The sequence below is a fragment of the Opisthorchis viverrini genome (assembly GCF_000715545.1).
Source record: "Opisthorchis viverrini unplaced genomic scaffold opera_v5_251, whole genome shotgun sequence".
In the NCBI taxonomy this organism is placed as follows: domain Eukaryota; kingdom Metazoa; phylum Platyhelminthes; class Trematoda; order Opisthorchiida; family Opisthorchiidae; genus Opisthorchis; species Opisthorchis viverrini.
In genome coordinates this window covers 387,176-410,051 of record NW_008751908.1, presented here as the reverse complement: position 1 = coordinate 410,051, position 22,876 = coordinate 387,176, and the positions used below count along the sequence as shown (strand labels likewise).

At 44.0% G+C, this 22,876-nt stretch overlaps 1 protein-coding gene across 1 annotated transcript in view; it reads right to left on the bottom strand.

Annotated features, from left to right (window-relative positions):
- Positions 1-22,876, bottom strand: part of T265_09033 (hypothetical protein) — a gene marked incomplete at both ends in the record, with an annotated part of 89,115 nt that overhangs the window by 52,281 nt on the left and 13,958 nt on the right. Inside the window, 3 exons of the mRNA XM_009174997.1 lie at positions 3,043-3,217; positions 5,173-5,260; positions 21,208-21,269. Coding sequence (XP_009173261.1) covers positions 3,043-3,217; positions 5,173-5,260; positions 21,208-21,269 — 325 coding nt within the window. The remainder of the gene's footprint in view (positions 1-3,042; positions 3,218-5,172; positions 5,261-21,207; positions 21,270-22,876) is intronic.

The following is a 22,876-nucleotide window of genomic DNA, read 5'->3' as shown; positions in this document are numbered from 1 at the left end:
TTCAGTTTTCAATAGAAACATAATCCCAATGCTGGTTAATACAGCCGTTTCCTCACCCATAAAGACCACCCTTTGGGCGACGCCGAGCAAGGAAAGGGATTTCCTACCTTGCTTCAATCTGGATGTTCGGAATAGTTCCGTTGCAAAACAACCAAATAATCATGCTGCAACTTCTACACGCTTTTTACAGAAATAAACTGATCCTTTTCAACAAGCACGTCAAGGAATAAAACTTCTTCACAAAAGCCATTTTCGAGACCAATCATGCTTAACTGTCGTATATCGAATTGCCAAATATCTCATACGCATTTTCCAGTAGACAAATGTTGGTAACCCACATGTTTGTGGCTAGTGTCAAAATAAGCCGGAAAATTAACAAACAATTAATCTCTGACTAGGATACTTCGAGAATAAAAAAACGAAGACAATCGTTCAGCTGTAGCACTCTTTCGGTACCTAGCTGCCATGCCACCCAAAGGAAGCACTAGGGCTGGGATACTGCCGGTTGCCTAAGCCTAATCAGGGGAAGTCGAGAGGCAGGTTTGAACCACGGACCTTCCGGTTAGTAAATTCGCTCTCTAACCACTGAGCCATCTCGCCCCACTAAGATACCTCATTATTAAAAGAACGTTCTGTTGGGTTTTGATCAGATTTTCCATCTTGATACTGCAACCTTCGGGTGGCATCGCAGTTAGGCACCCAAAGGGCGTTACAGCCGAACGATAATCTTGATTATCTTGATACTGCCCAAGATACAAAGTTTTCTCATTTCTAACCGAGTTAAGATAGCCTCAAGAGACTTGTCTTCTTCACCGGAGGTATTTGCCGCTTTCCAACCTGGATTTTGATACAAGTTGCCGGATAAATGTCATCACCACCATTCGCAGTGTACCGCAGGGAACTTCACACTCAAGCCCGGATAGAAAACTAATAGAGCTGCACGAGCATTCAGGCCCCTTCCTTTTCCCACAAAATCATAGTACCTGGTTGCAGGTAAGCCGAACTACAATCGGCTTCCATAAAACCAGTCCTAATGAGCGACAGTTGGTTTCGACTTAAGGAAAACGTAAAACGTTAAATGGTAATGACAGCCAAACACTCTTGTGATTTACGCACGGATGAACAGTACAGGTGCTAATTTTGTGTAGACTATCTTTTGGACACAGCGTGGATTTAAAGCCGGAATGTGATCGTACTTCGGCGAACCCAGGTCGCCATTTCGTTTCTCGGTTTGTCAACGTGCAACTTCGACTAACAGCGAAAGTATGCTTCACCTGATTGTCCAACGCCCTAGCCCACCACATCACCTCTTACTAGACAATGTTCTGGTCTCATCGTCAAAGTAGACCACTGTGCGTCAAGTAAGTTTGCATAAGCTATCACCCGAGAACAGATTCATAAAGAAATTGTGAAAAACCACAATGACCCATCGTTTCGTTCCTGAGAAACAGTGGCGTCAGCAAAGGATTGGCAGAGCACGGGAACGGTAAAATTACATGGCCATCACAGTAGAAAGACAACCGTACGCAATGTGTACTGATTGAGTGCCTTAGGTCTAAGGAAACACGGTGAAATGCTGGTGGTGCATAAAACAGCTCTAATGGGCTAAAATAAGGTCGTCAACGCGTGTTGCTTAGAAGTTACACGCTGCGTTCTGCAGGAATCAGGCATGTTACAATTTAAAAGCATGAGTCAAATACAACACAATGATAGGCCCGATTTACAGCAGTTCCAGTTTTCTTTCCCCCCACCCACTCGATGAAGCAGGATGACTCAGTGGTTAGAGCGCGAATTTACTGACCGGAAGGCCCGTGGTTCGAACCCGACCTCTGTCTCTTAACTTTCCCTGTCTGGGCTTGGGCAATCTGGAAGTATCCCGGCCCTCGTGCTTTCTTCGAGTGGCGCGGCACCCAGGCACCAAAATGGAGTTACAGCTGGACGATTATTATTTTTTAACCACCTGAAGAGCATCAAACCCAACTTGTTACTCGCTATTCTCACATACTTCGTTTAGCATCTCCTCCACCGTAGTAGATTGAATAAAAAGGTGACCTCACAAATTGCGGAAACTATACGATGACTCAGGGCACTTTTTTTAGTGCTCAAGTGTTCAAGGAGTTCAGCAGCCTCATGAGTAGTATATTACGTCTACACAATGTATCGCGATATCTCGAAATAATACCAACTGAAGCATGAGACAGCCTTGTGTTGCACACTTAGCTAAAAACCATAAACGAGACTCCAGTAGTTTCCAGGTAAGTTTCCCATGAAGACCAAATTGATATGCAGATTAGTGTATAAGTTTGGTATGCCAATTTCACTTTCATGCTCATTACAAAATAGAACCAGCAGTTACCCGAAGATACACAATCAACTGAATGTGTGAAAAGTCATTGTGTAGAGCGCGAAAAGCAACTAGACAAATGTTCACGTCCAGCAGGTTTCGCGGCTAAATATTACGTTGCACCATGCGAACTCATAATCAACCCACTGATACACGCATGACTGAAAATCCTTGTTACATCACCTAACAAGGGAATAGATGACCACTCTTCAGATAGGCCTGGTTCTGGTAATGCTTCCAGGTTCCTGAAGTGTTTTAGAAAACACTGATGTAGGGATCAAAACTGGTAAGGCCATCGGAGCTTTGAAGTCCAGTAAAAGTCCATGGATAAAGACGAGAGCTCAGCTACATGTCAGACCGACAGCGGATGTGTGGTACTGCCAATACACCAAAAGTTACGGGGCCAAGTATATCAAGTGATTTCAAGACTTATCTATGAAATGCATTCTTGGTAATGATAAGTGGTGATGTGGAATGGACCAATAAGCTGGGGAATTCTAACCCATAAATCGTACTGCTGAAGCACTACTTACCACGACCAATTTAATTAGCTGTTTCCAGATAGATGGACTTTTTCAAATGTCCCGGTTGCGTAACTATGGGATTGAAATGCTATTGCATCAGGACCGTGGAAATACCAAAGAATCCCTTCCGGTCATCGCAAGAATAATACCGAAATGGTTCACGCTACTACTTACCTTGTGCGTTGTATACATCTCAAACGGAGCGTTATTATTCCTGCAGAAAACGCAAAGTTCGATACTGGTCTCGACCAGACGCTGACACCAGGATGCCAAGTAGTTCAAAAAGCTGGCCAATTCCAGCAGTTGCGTTGTACTGAGCACATGCTGACATCGCAAATGCTTCACAATCCTGTGAAGGATTCGGCAGAATATAAACAGATATTAAGGGTTGCAGGGTTGACCGACAGATGTTTAAAATAGTAAACACAGCCCGGTGTAGTTCACTTAACAAAGTTATTTTTCGACCTCGATTTTTCGCTCGGTCGGACGAAATTTAGCTTGTCTGAGATCGTGGGTCACAGATAACAGAGGGACAATCTCGAATCAGGAAATTAAACTGCAGTTGAGATCAGGCTCTGCTGAAAAACCACAGCTATTCCATCCCTGTATGGAATCTTCGGCAGTGTGCGCATCGGGACCCTGAAGATGGTTTGGATTTCTCCGATAAAAGTCTGAGTATTTAAAGGCTGTGGTACTGTCATTAAACCTGCGCTTTGTACCTAGCTGCCATGCCACCTGAAGGAAGCATGAGGACTGAGATACTTCCAAGTTGCCCAAGCCTAGACGGGAAGTCGAGAGGGAGAGGTTAGGTTCGAACTATGGACATTCCGGCCCTAGCCACCGAGCTACCTCAAGCTCAAACGTGCGCTTAGACAGGATACAATGCCCATACCCTTTGATCATTCGGCTCATGCCATGTGTTGAGCGAACGGCGAGCCCCAGAGTGAGTTCATGCGACTTTCCTCCCTAAGCAGCTCCCCATTACTTGCAGAATGCGCGAAGGCTTAGTCGAATCAAATCGTCTTAGTAGCGCACAAGTAGTTGATAAAGCTGACGGGCAATTTCAACTTCATAGAGAAACGTCCACTTTGACTTTGCGTTTCCGGAGCATAGGACACTAGAGGAGTAAATACGACTGTTTGAAAAGTGAATTGATGGAAAATTCGAATATCACAATACCAAGACCTGAGTGTGGTATGCATTCCAGAGAATATCGGCCGCGATAAGAGGACTAATCCCGGAAATAGAGGATTCGAGCAAATTTCTACCGGGTCAGAATACGTCAGCAGTGGCCGATGATCATTCCACGACTATCTTTCGGAACGTTCGTCAATTGTACGGTAAAACCAGGGAAAATTTCAGCGAAAAGAGTTAGCTTTACCTTTGACTACGTCATCGGAAACTCTATTCGTTTTTTTAGGCGTGATCCATAAAGTGATAACCGGTTCTACCAGAACTGAGCAATCAGGATGCAAACTTTTTCGATGCATCGTTTTGCAGCAAAGCGGTGCAGTGCGGTACAGTGCTATTTTACCACGCCCGATTAAATATCAAAATGGACGTTTGAGTTAGCCCACGTATGAAAGTAGGACCGTGAACTCGTTTAAATCAGATATTCCACACCACTCTACTCCTTCCGACACATCGACTCAGTCCATCCAGGATGAAATGCTCTTCAGCGGTTCCCATATGCTCTCATTTGTACACTAATTTGGTTTGAACGGAAGAATCAACTGAATCCGGCTGAATCTCTAGTTTATGATGTCCTTTCCCAAGTAGTCGAGATGGCTCAGTGGTTAGAGCGGACCGGAAGACATCCATCCATATTACGATCAATTTGTGGGAGAAAGATTCTAAAAAAAGACATTCAGCTGTAACACCCTTTTGGTGCCTAGCTGCCATGCCACCCGGAGGAAGCACGAGGGCTGGGATACTTCCAGGTTGCCCAAGCCTAGACAGGGGAAGTCGAGTGCAAGATGTTGGGTTCGAACCGCGGACCTTCCGGCCGGTAAATGCGCGCTCTAACCATTTGGGCCATATTGCTCCGGAGAAGGTTTCTGCTTCATCTTGAATACTCTGCAGGGAGCACAACAGGCGTGGCATCCGGTAAAAGGTCCAGGCGGCAAGTTTTTTTTCATTAAACATAATAATACAACAAGGTGAGGCGTTATATCGCTCGATCAACATTACCAAACGCCTTATTACGAAACAGGTTTTCTGATGGCCAAATCACTCGGCAGTCACAATTGTTGGAGTTCAAAATATAGTTACGGTTGATGGACGTATAACTATCGAAAATCTTACGTGCTCTGCCAGTCCAAAACCTGTCGAATGGTTTTTCCTGTGTTTTTAGATACAGTAGAGGTCGCGGACGGAACAAGGGGCTTCTTATCTGTATTGGAGAGAAAAACGTTTATGAAGAAAAGTTATGGGCAGCGAGGAAGCAAGTATGCACCAAATATGAACTTGCTCTGCTTGAGGAGTATCCGCCATAACCTCTGATTTGTGCACAGCTAAGCGATACATGCGTTGAGCAATGGTCGAAATAAAATAACTCAATCTGAATCAGCAGGACCGATTGAATAACCCATTCCTAATCACTCAGCACAGAGGCGACCAAACAAAAAGTTGCGAATGTGCACTCCTCACCTAGACACCCAATGACCACTTTGCCATAGTAAATCGAATGTCCACTGAGTAGTAAGAGTACCGGGGCTGTAGCGTGAGGTAGATAGAATAGTATCGGACCGTCAGTCTCGAGAGTATTTGTGGAAGGTGTGTTGAATTTGGTGGAGCCAGCGCAAGCGTTGTCAGACTGAGAATGGTTCCATGTACCTAATGCCCCAGTGAATATCAAAGCTAAAGTCGATACCAACAAGAACCAAACTCCCACTGCCTGGTTCGACACCTCTAAAAGAATGTATGAGGATAAGTTCAACCACCAGAAGTCGCAAATCGATCAAATATTTTTCAACACCTTCCAATCTTTGAAAATAAACCATCCATGTGAAGCGCCCCTTGGCAAGCTGATTCTACACCTACATGAGATATCGACTTTAGGACCGGAAAGCTCATTCACCACTGAATGCAACTATCAGCGTGTTTGCTGAACCAAGCAACCGCCACAGAGGGATATGACACCGTGAACATGCAGTTGAGTAGCGTTGCGCCGCATTTCAGCGTCTTGAAAACTGACAGACCGCTATACCGTAATTTCATGTCGAGTGGTGAGGAAACGTTTGCAGCTACGTTGTTCAGCTGAGCGGATTGTAGTAGTGCGGTTCTTCTGACCTCTTCCTGGAGGAAATCAACTCGTTAGTTATTCCGATCGGAGAACACTATTCCACCGAATACTGTTTACTTTAGAAACTTTGGTTCCGAAATACGTCACACCGATTTAAGGGAACTCTTCGTCCATTAGCGAACGGCATTCCAAGTAAGGATAGAACAGTCGTACAATGCATTTCATCCTGTGAACTGTCCAAACTGTGATCTGTTTGACCATCTAAATCGCCTGAGAATGAGCAACACCATCTCAGTAAACCACAAGCGAGCGTGTAACCCCAGCAATTGCAGGCGGGATTCACTTGGAAACGGGTATCGAGAAACAGACTTACTCAATCGCACCAAACCAATCAAGCAAGAAATCTTCACCTTCGGTCCTAATTGATGAACCCTACACAACAGAGCGTCCGACAAATTATCATCTTATGAGAATGATGTTCAGCACTTGTTGTTTTGGTGAGCCACACGGTCCGCCCGAATAGACCATGATTCAGATGCTCCGATCGACACGATAACAACTTCAGAACCTGCTACAAACACTGAACTGATCTAGGCCTGTTTTGACCACTCGTGACTCGTAGTGAGCTCCACTCAGAGCCGAGCTGAGTGTGTTGACAACATAGTGCTACCTTAGGAAAACAGCGGTAAACACAGAGGAACAGCTCTTTCGTATTATTCGGATGCAACTCCAAACATTGTGGTCTCTGTTCATCACCGCCGCCGGTCTGAATAAAGGTCAACACTAGTCAGCAGACATGGCTCAGAGGACCAAACAACAAAATGCTTCCAGTACCGTGTGCACACTGTGGCAACACATGTGACCTTCGGAGGTGTAGGCTAGTACAATTGTACAGGTTCAACCCACGGATGTTTTAAGATCCTGAAAAAGTGAGGTAAATCGGTTCGATTTTCCATCGCGGCATTAATCAGCGTCAATTGGCTCCTTTCTAATTAGGTATGGCGAAGTGACTCGGAACAAAGTATATGGGACAAGATTTCTGAAGTTTGGGAACGATCAAGTGAACAATGCTGAATATATCGGTGGGCTTTTTAAGCATATTCCCAATCAAACAACCGAATCTGGATCAGGAAAAATTTCACTCCTGTAAGGACAATTTCCGAATATTTCATGAGAAATCATTGTAATAGAATAGCGATTTGGATGATTACCAATGTCTCAGTTTATTGGAAAATGGAAATGCTGGCTTGTACTACAAAAACATCGGATATTGCCAATTTTAAAGCCTTGCTTGGTTTACCTACCTGTAAATCTCATCACAAAGATGACCAAACCTGTCTAAATTCGTATTTAATTAGTAGGATTTTAGCCCAAGCGCACTGGGGGCTAAAACAAATGAATGAGTTGATCGCCGACAGGCATGAAAATATATCATTCCTTAAAATTTCGCTTCTGAGATTGCGACTTTCATGGAGGAAAATATCAGCCGCCTGTGTAATGCACGCAAAGCTAACGTGCCTAGTGTATGTTTCAAAGATGAGTCATCTGCTAATCACGGTGGCTCTCGAAGTCCATATGAAGTTTGAGTATAGTAGATAGCACATTGCCACAGCAACTTGCAGCCTACACGTTGTTTCGTCAGTTATGATCACCCAACTCGATCGCAGTGTCAATTCTGTGCATTCGCACGATGTTGAATTGTGGTCAAACAAATTACTAATCATCTCGCGGCACCCACCGGCGTCGTGTGGACAATGGGATAAGCCCGGCAGACCGAAAGATGAACAAACCGGTGAATGAAAGTTACATTCAAGAGAGATAAGGTGGTGGGTACATGGTTTTGATAAAAAAACACCCTAAAAGGTGGAAAAGACAAAATTACAGATGACCTGTAACCGGGACATTCAAATTCAGCAAATTATCTAATCTGACTGATCCAGCCAGGGCTAAATTCGTATCGTCTCTCAAATAAACAGTGAATAATGAAAATTAATGATAATCTCTCACCTGTAACCCCCTTTTGGTGCACGGCTGCTCTGCCACTAGAAGTAAGCATGCAGGCTGAGTTTTGGTTAGACGGCCCAAGCCTGGTCAGGAGCAGTCTAGATGCTGAGTTCGGGTTCGAAACACTGGTCTTCCAGTCGGTAAGTTTGCGCCTTAAACACTGAGCTATCTCAAACTTAAGAAACACTGGATAGCGCTTTCGCTCTCAACAAGTCTCTGTGTAACATTACAAGAACCCTAGCATTTATCAGTAAAAAACGCAAATCCTAGAGCGAATCGGATCCCATAACCCGAGTGTTCCCAACCCCAAGGAATCGGTGGTGGTCACCCCCTCAAATCTCACACCAACCATCAAAACAGAAGCTAATACCAAGTAAACTGAGAACGGGCCGGATTTTTCCAAGTAATCAGTTCGGGCAGACATGGCCAGGAGCATTATCAGCTAGAGAAAGGTACTAGAAGGACAACTTAGTTCTCTAGTATTAAAACATCCTATACAACCAGGCGCTCGTGCGTGTAGCCTGAAAACGGCAAAACAACCAACCACTCAGGACATGCAGGGGAAAAACGAGGTGCTTACGTCTACAGTCGGTCCTACCAACTTTAGAGAAATTTCGACTCACTCATAGTAGCGCTATATGAACGAGATCCCAGGACTAAGCTCCGACGCCGACTCAGTTCGTGCTTACTGCCCGTTCCCAACATGGCTCGAAATCGACTGCCCCACAGTGCATTGTACGGCACGGTACTGGACCTCGCCAAGGCACCAATCACTGCGCCGCTCGGTTCGCACCTGAGCTGACAATGGTCAGCGCACAGATACTCGAGGGGGTTGTGGCTTGACTCTCATTCGCCAGGTCAACAAGCCCTCAACTGTATCACTGGCGTACAAGATAGAATCGATTGTCAGTGCGTGATTCACCAGTATGAGGCGCAGCTGGCAGTCGGTCCATGCGGTGTGTGGGACAGTCTGATCATGTGATCAAAGCGCTGCCATACAGGGCGGAGCCGTCTCAGACAGTCGCCGCGCCATAGCCCACACATAACCGGAACGCCTCAAGCGTACAACCCTTGCACTTACCAGCAAGTCACCGATCTGAACATTCGGATGCGGTAAACGGTATTGAGGCTGATAGTGGTTTTGCGATGACTACCATAGAATGCTGTTGGCCTACTCAAAAGCAGCGGCGCACACTCACGTTGGGACTTGGGTGATGAATTGCAAGGCCAGCTGAATCTCACATGTTGGTCTTTCAGGTCATAAATTTGCCGCACTACCCCCTCGCTGCTCTGTCTGTTGGTCGATGCTTTTACGGATAGCAAAAAGAAACTTCTATAATTAGATCTCTCTGGCGTGATTTCAGGAGCAGTCAGCGAAAAACGAGAAAATGAAGCAACTCACGAAGATGGTGTGCACAGCTCTAACGAATGTTACAAAGAGCTGAAAGGAACTGTGAACAAAAGCAGATACCAGATCAAGTTCAGGCGGGTTCACCTGTGACGTGATGCTTGGGGCATTTTCATCTAGGTCACTTCTTTCAACCACGTATTAAGTTCCCGATTCCATGTCCGGTACAGTCCTAAATGAGGGGGCACCCCCATCGGAACCGTTTTCCCATTCCACAAAACTCTCCTTTGACATTTGGTCGCACTTTTAGGAATGATAGTTGGGAAGATAAGAAGCGGTATTTGTTGCAGGAGCAATGTTTATAGAATGTCCTGTGAATACAACAACAGGAACTTCAATTGAATACTTACTGCAGTTTAATTTGAGTTTTTGTGACAATGTAGTTCCTTGATTTATCAATACTAGACTGATCCGGCATTCTTTTTGCATTTTCTAATGTATGTTATGGTCTCCACCAGCGAGCTTACAAATGAACGTATTAATAAATAAACTGTTGAACCCTTCCGATGCATAGCTGCAGTGTTGACTCAAGCTGATTGGAATCACGGTCAGACTGATGTGAAGAATTCCCACACAATTATTTACGGCTTCCCTACTGCTATTTTGGTAAAGTTTGAGGGTATCGGGAGGTTTCTGACATGCTGAGTTTATGAGGAATCTGACCTTCCTGACAAAAATGCCGACTGGAAACTCAAGAACAAAGCAAACCACAGAATAGTGCAACCACTCGGGACGAAAGTACTATGTCCATGCTTTGGTATTTCGGCCGTTCATTGCAGTTTAGTTCTGATATCTTTGAAACGCGAATTACTGCTCTGGCATACTTGTAACTTGTATAGGGAATTTCAATTCCTCTCTGTCGTGGTTCGCAGCAGCTAAACGGTATCAAAAAAAGTTATACTGATACTTCGGTTACTTCTGGCACAGCAAACTTACATATTGTGAAGAATTACATGGACTGCGCGTGTTTGAAAGGGGAATTTTAAACCCTCGAAATATTGCGTTGCGAAGGCGACGAAAACCTATAGTTTGACGCGCTGTTTAGGTGACTTCTTAAAAGGAGGGAAGAATAAAACCCTGCCTTGAACGATATTGTTGAAATGATCTTTAGACGAGTATTTTTACGGTACCAAAACGAAGCAAGACATTGGATCAAGTCTATCTTATTTGTAGTTCATTCAAGGAGTATATGAAAACGCACACTTTATTAAAAGGCGGGCAGAGGGAACACAAATGTGAGCGCAGCATTGCTCGAACATATGGCACTCAGTGTTCGCACAATGGGATTGGATTTCAGAAAGCTATTACATGTCCCTGATGGACTAAAACAGGCAGACAATTGAGTTCAGAGTACCAATCCGAACTTTTGTGCCCCGTCTAGGCATCCCGGGGTCCCAGTGTTGCTAGGACAGTATTGTACCAGAAATTTTCCGCAAGAGGTATGATCGCTTCAGTGGACAGTGAAATTGATGATCCCCACAAAGATTAATGTGGATTAAACTGATTTTGGTTCGAGCATATACGCAACTAAATGCAAGATTTTGGCGTAAATTGTTATTCCATTCGCAGATGTTTTGCAGCTAGGACTCGAACATATCTCCTACTCAGCGCTTGGCACGTCCAGATGGCCCTATATCCTAGATAAGCCTTACATTCTGGACAGGCCCTGTATGATTGTCTTCGAACAAAAGGCCAAAAGGCAGTGATGGTCGCGATTAGATAAGATGGAATCTTAAAACTATCAGACAAACTCTTGCTTCATTTTCGCAAGATTAGAGGACTATTATTGCAAGCAGAGGAAAAATAGACGAATTCAGATACCTGTCTGTCATCGTACTCAACTCCAGCCAGAAGCTGGGATTTTGTGCACCATCAGACCCGGAAAATGTGCTGAAAATGCAAGTGAGACTGCAACCGGTCGGCTACAGCCAGGTTCGTTCAACCTTGTGAAATGACTTGCATTGTAGAAGTGTCTTTTTTAATGTTGCTATCATTTAGATGGGCTTTGATAAATGTGAATTGTTCTTGGGTTAGCCTCGCACAGCGCACCGTGATAACAGTTATGGCAAAAAGATTTTTGTACCGATCGAAGTAGGCCCAGGTGGCAGTGCCTTCAGAAGAAGGGAAGAACGACCAGGTGTTCAGTCGTTAACTTGAAGGTCGCTGGTTCGAAAATGAGTTTGTTGGGATGTGCATCGCTGATTTCCAACAAGGATAAAACAGCTGTCAAGGGTTCCCGACTTCTCAATATAGATTGGCTGCACTACCAAGATGAAATCTCTCGTGAACATAATCAAATCTTCCCATATCACCACCAGTCAATAAATAGCTCGCAGTAATAATAATTACCATCCTTCTGAGAGGTTGTCACTAGAAGAGCTAGTCAACACGTGACCAAGTGATGTGGTTTCCGTGATTGAAGGATGAGTGGTGCTGTGTCCTAACTGAAAGCCAATCTCAGTGCCGATCAACGGTTCATGGCAAAACAGTCAATCAGTGGCCAGAAGGTTGCGGGTTAGAAACCTCCCGAGCTTCGCGAGGTGTGCATTGCTGATGATTCTCAACAAGAATAGAACAACTGTATAATGCTTTTCCGTTTTTCAGCATAGACTGGCTTCATGGAGAGTATGAAATCTCTATTGGGGCGGCATATGCGGCTAGGGCCGTACGCAGTCTGTGGCCTCGAGATTATGGTTTTCGTTCATTTCCAATGTTACGCTCAGGAAGGTTGGAAGTGACAAAGCAACAACGATAACGCAAAATATAAGCAACGTCCATATTTGTAATGCACTACTCATAAGCCTGCTGAAAATTCTTCAACAGCCCACGGGGCTCATCAGGTAGGCACAGTCCCCGAGTTTCCGTCAACATTATGTTCTGCTTGAAACCAAATTGCACGAACTTAGCGGAATACATTCATTTGCAAACGAGACCAACCTGGAACCCAGCTGAATCTCTCGTTTGGGATGTTTCCAAGTTTTCAACCTTATGAGTAGTGTATTACGAATACGATCGCGATATCTCGGGTATTGTCTCAACTGTAACATGAGGAAAACTTGTGCAGCACATTCGGTAACTTGGAAACATCACAAATGAGAGATTCAGCTAGGTTCCAGGTGAGTTTCTCTAAAGCAGTGCTGAAGCAGTCTTCTAGAATGGTCTGCAAGTCAATTACCAAGCTCAGCTAACGGATCAACAGTCCTATGATCAACTATTAAGGAAACCAAGTGTTGGTAAATACTTTGATTCCTCCACTGATTAAGCCTATGCATTTTGAGCATTCTATCCACGATCTCGTGAAAATTCGTCAGAAACTCCTTCAATTCTGGTATACACTCTTCACTTGTTGGCTGCTTCCAACCGAATCTACGAAAAGTGATTCCACAACAGTAAGTCACACTGGAAATGTTTATAAAGCGCTTCATGGCTTCCATCAACAGTTTTATATTATTCGATACTACTCAGGTGATGCCATCACTTTATGGTTGAAGTGTACTGACCACAGTTATTCGCACTGAGGTGGGAAAAATTGTCGTTCTTCTAGTGTTGATTAAATGGTGCTGGTATGAGAATAGCGCGCCTTTCTCACCTACTGGGAAATGTTGGCCAGCTGAGTTACATCAGCCGAATCTCCAGAAATGCTTCGGCGAAATTTCCCGGTTATATCAGAGGAAGACGGACACTAGTAGAAAATTCCCACAAGAAGTGTTCGGTGCAGAATATTCAGATAGCGGTGAGATCTTTAGCATGGGTGCTTTCAAGCATTCATTAATTCTTCCATCTTTCACTTAACAGTGTTAGTGATGTCAGGGGGTTATTATTCAGCTGCTGGACGATTTCTCTCAAGTTGTAATAGAGGCAGGACAATCCTACTTTCATTCGGTTTTTTAAAGTTCCGAGCTCCACAGGACGATTAGTAATGATTATCACTCTGACGAAAACAGTGATAATCTTTTGTCATTTCAGTGGTCTTCCGACATTATTCGATTAGTACAACAGGTGTGCAACCAGGTGGCGAAGATTGGAATTTTAGGTGGAACTCCCTGATTCAGGTGAACTGGTTGATGAATGGAAGGGGAGATGTTGTTACGGGTGAACGTTGAATCTAGCTGATCCGAACACTACAACTACCCTCTTAAATCCTACGTCTCATTGTTTGAGTTCTCAAAATCCACGAAGTGAATAGTTTGAAATGCTCATTCGACTGCTCTCAAGTTGTCCATTTCTTAAAAAGTTTACTCAGATACTCTTGCTAAAACCCCGAATACTAGACATGTACGAGCATGATCTTGGAGCTGATAGGAGCGGGTGTGTGGCTTGTATCCATTCAATCGAGACATTAGATTTCAAACATGAACCGAATTGACTTCCAAAGAGTCCTGGTGGCTGAATTGGTAAATATGTGATATTGAGGTATAAGGACTGCTTAGCCAAGCGCCCAGGGTCATGGAGTTGGAAAAAATGCTATTTATGGCCCGACCTCACTTCATTAGAATACTAGTTACGAGGAGGGACGGTGATAATTTCGTATACGTGTAAGAACGACTGTGTAATGTGCCTCATACATGACCAGTGATAGACACGAAAATGTTATAAAATTAGATTAGCAACCATTTTGTAGGATGCACTCTGCTCCCTATAAAAACTCCTGATAAATGGATATTGAACCATTGATATTGATTGGATATTGAGCTGTCAAGTGAGTTTTTATGAGAACCTTTGTAAAGATATACTCTCTTGTGTATGTGACTATGCGTTTTATGGAAGAATACTTGAAGATTATCACTGATGGTCACCCTGCAAAACCAAAGATTTGTGCTTACTTATATATCTGACAAGCGTTCCCGTTTCCAAGTAAATATGGGACTTGGATACAAAGACCGACAGGGTTCTACCGCATTCTGTTCCTCTTTACAAATCTATTTAGAAAAGCGGAGTGGCAAATATTATTGAGCGTATAGATGAATTCCAGCTGATATGGTTGAATCGGTTCTGCATACAGTGCGCTTCAAATCCTATTCTCCCCGTTTTGAACACCATTGTCCCGCTTCTTGATCTGTTCCATTGAGTCTGTCCAAAATAAGGAAGTTAATGACGAGAAGATTAACTTAAGCACTTAAAGATTCGACCCTCTTCTGGAGAACTTGTTTGTCCAGAAATTCATTTGGCCCAGGCTACAGGCTGAGTTAAGTGATCACAAGACGAACTCTTATCTGTTAGATCGTTGAGGTCGTCACTGGTGGGTTGTCATCACCGAAAGCATCTAAGTATTTTCACCCGTCTAGGTCTGTTGCCTCGTCTTTCGCGGAAAATTCCTTTGCGTGAGATTCCTTTGTACAACTTCCATCTTCAACATTTAGTATTGTGTTGCGAACCGCCTCAAGGGACCGAAACTCCGTTTTAAGTTGTGGGCGTTATACTGTTGCCCATATCCAGCGACTATATCAAACGCGTGTGATATGCGAGGTGTCCGGTCAGGTTAGCAAATGAGGAGTTCGAAATATTAGATGACTGGAAAGTGATATCAATAAGGGGCAGATTGACTTGCATTGCTTATCCAAACTCCTTCTGCGCTATTCGCTAGGAAAATGTGTTCCCCATTACGACGCATATGAAAGTGAGCAGCAGACCACATTGCGTAATACACTCTAAGACACTGCCTCGCCAGATGACTTGCGCTCATGAATCACTTGCCTTAAATTACACAAAGCTTTATTCATCAAGTGCTAGAATAGATCTTGGCAACCCAGGCTGCTGTAGAGTTTCGTGCGGCCTCGCCTAATTAATCCGTCCCATCTGGAGCCATGTGGTAGTCGAATACCTAAAACAAATCATGTGGACCAATGTTCAATAAATAGAGAAGACTGATAGATACGACAGTTTTCCACCGCCTGCATTTTGTAAGCACACGTACGCAAACGACCAAAACCAAGTGCTTTTCTGGGCAGTAGTAAACTATCAGTTCATAGATTTCAGGCCCCCTAGGGTTTTTTCGATCGTAAAATTTATATACGTTCGTAGGCGTAATACACTACTCATGAGGCTGCTGAAAGCCCTTCGGCTTTCACCCATCTAGCTCGCATACATGGAAACCAGTCTGATAGCTTGAAGGGATCTCAAGCAAATTATACACTCGTTCACTGAGGCATGCGTAAGCATCGTCTTACTCTTCACAACAAATAATTAGCTAGTGCACTCTATAACCGCAGGCTGAATTCTGCAGTAAGGTTGCGTGATGAGGTAGTGCACATTTATCTAATTTGAGACAGTAGAATAAGGCATATAGCCATGATGATTTGATACGCTTCAAGGTCAGTGGTTTAAAGTGAGTGTTGCCTAGAATCACAAAGTTAGAAAAGATCTTCACTGAGGCTGTCAAATAAGCTATGTATGTTTTCATAAAGGAAACTACTCACAAGCTTGCTGATAGCCCACAACCGGTTTCTCCCTTCTTGGGACTCATCAGGTAGGCGCAGTCCCCGAGTTTCCGTCAACCTTATGTTCATTTAAATTCTGTAGGAATATACAACGTACTCACATGTTCACGTCAATAGAGCCTGTGTGCATCTGCTGGTGAGTAGATTGGTCACTGGAAGACCTTCTACGTGGTCGCATATGGGAGTATCACGTTCACTTCTCTCCAAAAAGGTGCGCGTAAGGCGCTCAACACCTGGCACACACACATAAAGTTGGGTTGCGCGTTAGTGAGCGGATTCCAATGGATATCTAGTCACAACCTTACTTCTCATGTCGCCGAAGAGATTTTGCAATCTCTTCAGGACAGACAATATCATTTTTTTAAAGAATATATATATATATATATATACCAGTTTGTTTTTCACGGAAGACTCACCTGAATCCCAGCTGAATCTCCCGTCTATGATGTGTGAATGAGTATATTTGAGAATTCTATCCAATCTGGGTTCAATCAGGACATAAAGTTGAGGGATACACGAGACTGTGTCCACCTGGTGAGTTCCAAGAAGGGTGAGGCTGGTCATGGGTCTGGAGAGTTTTCCGAAACCTTATGGCTAGTGCGTTACAGCTGTACAGTTATTTTTTTAAAGTTTCAACTGATGCAGTATTCTAAAACGGGTCTGCTGTATTTCACTCGGCTGTTCCGCGTCAGATCGATTTGCACTTTCCTACTATTGCTTACCAACTACGCCTTCTGAATTTTAAGGATACACCGAAGTGGTAAGGCAGTGTGATGCGGAAAAGTAAGCCACACTCAGTGATCCTCAATGCACTGCGATGAGCTGAGCCGGACTGGTCCATAAATCAGCTAGCTTCGTTGCAGAATCAAGCAAGGTGACCTTGAAGTGTGTGAAAAGCAGGTGGATGGTTTAAACGATCATTGTGTCAAGCCCACCCATGAGTCACGGCTTGTACGAATGGTGTCTTTGCGCGATAAGGTTGCAGCAAGCCTTGACTGAAGCGAAATCAGGTGCCGGTCATGAAAGACTTATGCACTCATCACTACGCTTTCGCTGTCACGCCATCCACCTTACGTACTGATTTTGAGTGGGGAGATAAGGTGTCGGTGGGCTAGTTTACTCGGTTTCGCCTGTCACGGTGGGCCTACCGCATTGTTTTACAGCACTGTCGGATCATAGTCGAAGTGGTGGCCGTCGTCGCCTCGGTTCACTCGGTTTGATTAGGCTTCTGGCCTGTGAACTAAGGCGATAACTGTACTCATTCGAGTGGTAGCCGGAACTTACTCCGATTGAAACACACGATTGGGGTGGACAGGAGCGATGCACGATAAAAGCAAACATGGGCTAATGCATGTGGTTCGGTTCTCAGTTCTCTTCTAAGGTGAACGAATCAGTGGTGTGCTGACTGATGGATCAAGTGCGATATGGTGTTTGAGCTTGGTGCTTCTGAAATCCAAAGAATCTGTGACGAGAACTCCGTCCAGACTGGTTTGCAGTGAGTTTGAACTGGACTTACAAGTGAATATCCGTGGGCTTCTCGCTTGGGTACAAACAATACCAAATCCTTCACAGTCATCCAGGAATTAGAAAAGTCAAGCCAAACCAAGTCAAGTTACCTAACGTAAAACTTTATGCATCTCAAGAATCTTTAGCATACAATCTTACGATGGTATCATATGTAAATGATAATACTGGTCGACCCACCTACAAAAACTTGAGATCGTTTACTCCCAGCGGAAGAGTTTTCCGCTTCATTTCACTCCTCGCAAGCTTGTCGGTGAACAGCGGGGTGTCGGTTGGATGCACGAGATAGTGAACATGAATAAATTATAGTTGTTCTTCTCTGCGACTCGACCTTCCTCGGTGATCACACTCTTCCAAACTGACCGAATACCACTGGTCCATTGAGATTTTATTTAAATACTAGGATCTTGGAAAGGTTACGGTAGTGTAGCAGCAGTGTTGAACACTGATGTCATGCTGTCGATGTAGTGTGTGTGTAGTGTGTATCTTGGAAAGGTCAATCTTCAATTGGAACCAATTTATGGGACGAATTCTCGTCACCACCAACTCAGAAAAAAACAAATATTATCTAGCATCTTGCATGTATGGCTGCACCCAAAGCAGACTAACAAGACCATTACCGACCAAACGATTTTTTTTCAACCAGTTGTGATTATTCCCAGCGGATCTGAAAATCACCAAGCAATGGGCTTGAATTCCGACCGGTTCAAGTCGGGTGAATTACATTCAGTTGGTTCAGTTAGGGTTGAAAATATTTCACGATTTCTCGTTCCGAAATGTTTGCAACCTGTATACGGAATTTCATTCTTATCTGAAAGTCCGAACCTTCTCTTAAAAGTAACTTACTCCGGTCAGCTCTAATTGCACTTGAGACAGTATCCACCGGATGAGTTGCTCTTAACAGCAAGATTACCGGAAAACCTACCACCCTATTAGCACCAAAGTAGAGTTTTTGTTGCAGTCCTAATTCTACATTGATCTAATTGGTTTGTTTAGAACAGCCAGTGTCGTCCTCCATTGCGCTTTCAAACACAATGGCAGTTTTATTAATCTATTTTAAGACAAATTTCAGTTCCTGAGACTTACTAAAATATCTTCAAAAAATTTCATTGATCCCATGTTTCGATCATAGATACTAACCTAACGTATTCCGCTGTACCATGACACACCCATCGAACGCACGCTCGTCGTGCATGGTCTTCACTCAAGAACCTAAGCTCCTTCACTAAAGGCGTTCTACCAGGATGGCACATATTTTTTGTGGGCTGTTAAGCCTAATTTAAGTTCGAATTTGAGTCAGTCTAATCACCACCACGGTTACTGTGACACGGTGGCCCATAAGCGCGGTTGGCTAAGAGCGTAACGAACGTTCTCGTGATTCTAACAAGCCCCTGACTATATTGTCACGTTCAGGGTCAGTGGAAGTGTCGGACTCGTACTGCGGTCTCCTTCAGCTACCATGACAACAAACGAATGGGCTCGTATAGTGATCGTACCATTTTGCGATTGTGCCTTTTCTGTCCCAGGACAGAATTTGGAAACTGTGACTCTACTCGGGCATAGTTACTTTCGGTAATGCCGTAGCAACCAAACCACCAGACTGATATGAGCGGAATCTGAGACTTGGGTCTACGCAGCACAGGAGAAAAGGTCACAATACGACAGGTCGATATCTCGTTTGCAACAGATGTTAACATGGAGAAATTAAAAGCGGTAGAAAAACTGATGTGATACACCTGGTTTTAAATGTGAAATCTCAGAATTTCCCCACTCGCTTCATCTAGCGGTCATGTAACCCACACACATCAGTTTGTGACTGAAAAGGAAGGTGTTACGATTACAGATGATTTTTCACTCGGCTGGGACACAGAACAATAGAATCTCGATTTTATGCATGAGCCCGTGCAACGTGTCAGTTTAGTGTGAGCACCTTACCACTGACCGCACAAGACCATTCCCTTAGTTCCTGTTCACGGCTCACGAGTATTCCTCATTTGTATGTGGTCCGAGATACCTATCATTTTCAGTTACTTAGCACTGGACTAAAGCTTGATTATTCAACCCTTCCTAACTGGGTGTTGCGTGTGAATTCCCCGTCCTTACGTCTTTCAAATACCTTTTGTCATTTCTTTAATAAACCCAACACTGGGGTAACCGAAATTGTGTCCTTCCTTTCCATCCGTTCCATCATCATATGAAAAACAAGCTACTCTGCTCGGATTTAGCACCCAGAACATGAGCTCATATAAGCATACTCTTCGTCGGTTTTGTCATTCAAGAGGTGTCTGACCGACATGCACCATTCCCGCCAGTCAACAGCACTTTTATCTGTCACGCACATGGACATAATGCTGTAATACGGTCTCCATCCTATTGCTAAATTGAAGACCAGTTTATCTAGGTCCGGTTCATCTCCAAGTTGATGGTCACACTAGAGCGAAGATATTTATCCAATGCATGAACTGAGTGTTGCACGCACTGAATGTTAAGAGAAGATAGAGAACCGCCCAATCTTGACTTGCACCACTTCCGTGACCATGCATTTATTCACAGGGTGACTGAATGAAGCGATTGATTAATCTCACGTGAATAGTATCGATGAGTCCAGTTGATACTTCGAAGAAAATTTCTTTCGAATTTCTGCTTGTGTATCAGCATTCTTTTGAAATAGGACTCCTGTACCTTTCTTCAGAAGAGCACAGAAATTCTTCAACGACCAATTGATTTAGTTCCTGGATATATTTGGATTTTTCTAAATGTACTTCCTCCTTAAGAGAACCTCGTAGAAAGCAACATAGAAAACACAGTTCGAGAAGACTGCCGCGGTCATTTCACCGGCCTGTGAAGGTTTCAGTCAGGAAATTATTAACGTTTGTGCTTTGTCTGGACCCCATCGAGTGGCGTTCACGAAAGCGTATTCCGTCTTATTTCGGTGAAGACCCCCCCCCCCTAACACAGTACCTAAGTGTCGCTGAGCCCCAAACTATGACGTTTTCCTATCAGTCTACTCTCGAGAATCTCAGTCCAAACTATTCACCTGAGGACTATGTACTGACCGATGGGGATTGACTTTCACTAGTCTCCCTCGATCCCAATTGTATGAATTAGAAGCAGTCCCGCTGAGGTGGAAAATAGCCCTGTTTTGTAAATAGCACACACCATAGTTCCACTTTGTCCACACATCAGAAACACAGTTCTTCTCCTCTTGAACCCCTCTAATTCAACTACGAACGACCGTCGCCGTGAATGGGCTAAACTTGTTCTCAGAACTCACCATATAGGCAAATGCGGTAGTTTACTCAAGTACCAGTATTACACACACGCAGACACACACACATCCGGTGAAATGCAACGATGCGCACCCCTATGCAAATTAGACGGTCACAATATTGTCAGTAAATGGTTTTGTGTTCACCGTCTTAAAGACTTCTAAATAGGTACCCTGGTCGTTTGGCAACCGAAACTAGGTCGAATCTACGGGCTATTTGATTGATATTCCTCCACTTTGGTAAAGCAAAGCCACCATCTGACCCTCGTTCCTTAGCTGACCAAAATGTGACTGCCTTTTTCGATATTTGAAAACCTGTGACAGCTGAGGCTAGTCGTGGGCACAACCATTTCACGTTGGCTCCAGTCATGTAGCCACACCTATCAATCCGAGTAGGGTGTTCATCTGTAGTCCGAAGCGCAATCGGTCCTAGCAGGTCGCCTTGGCGACTTACCTGCGCCAGCACCAGTCCAACTGTGATTTGACCGGGTGACATACCGATGCGGTAGACCCAGGCTGAGAAGAGAAAGCCGAGATCATTGGGGTGAGATCATTGATACTCACCATCACTTCAAACTAAAAAAAAACTCACTCGGGTTTGACTTGGTTACCCAATGGTCCGGATTTTTTCAAATTGATGGCATACTGGACAAGGGATTTTTAAATTTGTTTGGACCGGGTAAAATCTCCGTCCCCTCTTCCATCATGTGCACCATCGATGCGATTTTTTGTGCCTGATTAGTTTATTGCATGTTCTGACGATTAGCCTGGTTACCGACCTCTGAACGAATAGACAAAGATTGGATTTATGTTGCACATAACAGAAGTGTATTTAGTAGATCCCCACGGCATCAAAAAACCAACATGTCAGTTTTTTTAAACGTCTCGGCCATTTACATCAAGCAAGCGCTTGGATATATTGTCACGGCGGAGTGGATTTGCCTTCACTAGATAAAACTCACTAAAAACGCTAGACATTCCTTTCAACAACGAAGTACTGTGAGAAACCTGTGGAATCATGAGCGTTATTGCTACGTCAACTCTGCTGCCACCCTATGACCCCTGAAATGCAAATGCGCACGCTCACTCATCCGAATTTTTACTTCTGTTTGGGTGAACATTTTCACGCTTGACTGATGTGATGTGGACTCATCAGAATGATTACACTAGGACAGAAAGACGATTGTTCAAACGAGAGTCATGCGAATGTGCATTCAACATAATCCCGCGACCACTAACACCTAAAGACTACATATCTTGAAATGCTTGCATAGATCAACGTACACCAGCATAGCTGCAACATTTGTTTCAGTGAATGATGCTCTCCTTTAAATTCATGTTTGTGTGCTCCGCCCACTTCCAGCCTCACTGGAACACTTCTATTCTCGGGATTTTTTGTCGACAGACCTCAAAAGTGGAAGCTTCAAGCTTTCGTGGTAGTGCTACACCAGCGCAACATCTGTGGTTCCGATTGAACGGATTTACACACAATAAAGTGTGGCGAGCTGGACTGTTTACCGATCTGACAGAGATTGAAAAATGGTCCACCTATTGTCAGGCTTGCATGTTATCTAGTCCATTTACTATGGACACTTGCTTCGTACACTGACGTTTTCAGCCTCTATCACCTCTCCGCCTGTGTTAAAATGATGGTTGTCTGAAGGTTGCAAATAACAGGTTATCGGTTTTTGGTGTTTATGTCGAGGGGTTCCACATCAGACTGTCGGTATAACCTCGAGGTGGGGGCGAACGACAGTGAAATTTGACTTATATGTGATTTGTTTTTTATACATCAATTTATCCACTGATTTCGGGACGACTGTTCATGTAACGTGCTGGTCTGGAAAAGGCGGAGCAGTGGTAATCCGTGACTCCCTTCTCGTTGGTTGTAAAAACATACGAAGCTGTGGCACCAATAGTTCCTAAATCAGTCATTCGAATGAAATGCGATGTGACATTTGTGCGTCTCGTCTTTATCACCTTTTTGTTATGCTATTCTAGTGACAGTGCTACCGTCTTGTATGTGAAATTAACCAGTCTTCAACCGACAAGTCCCGATAGATTGAAACCTCGTGTGTTGCCTTTTTTTACGCAAAAGTCTCTTCAGAAATGCAGTATGTTCG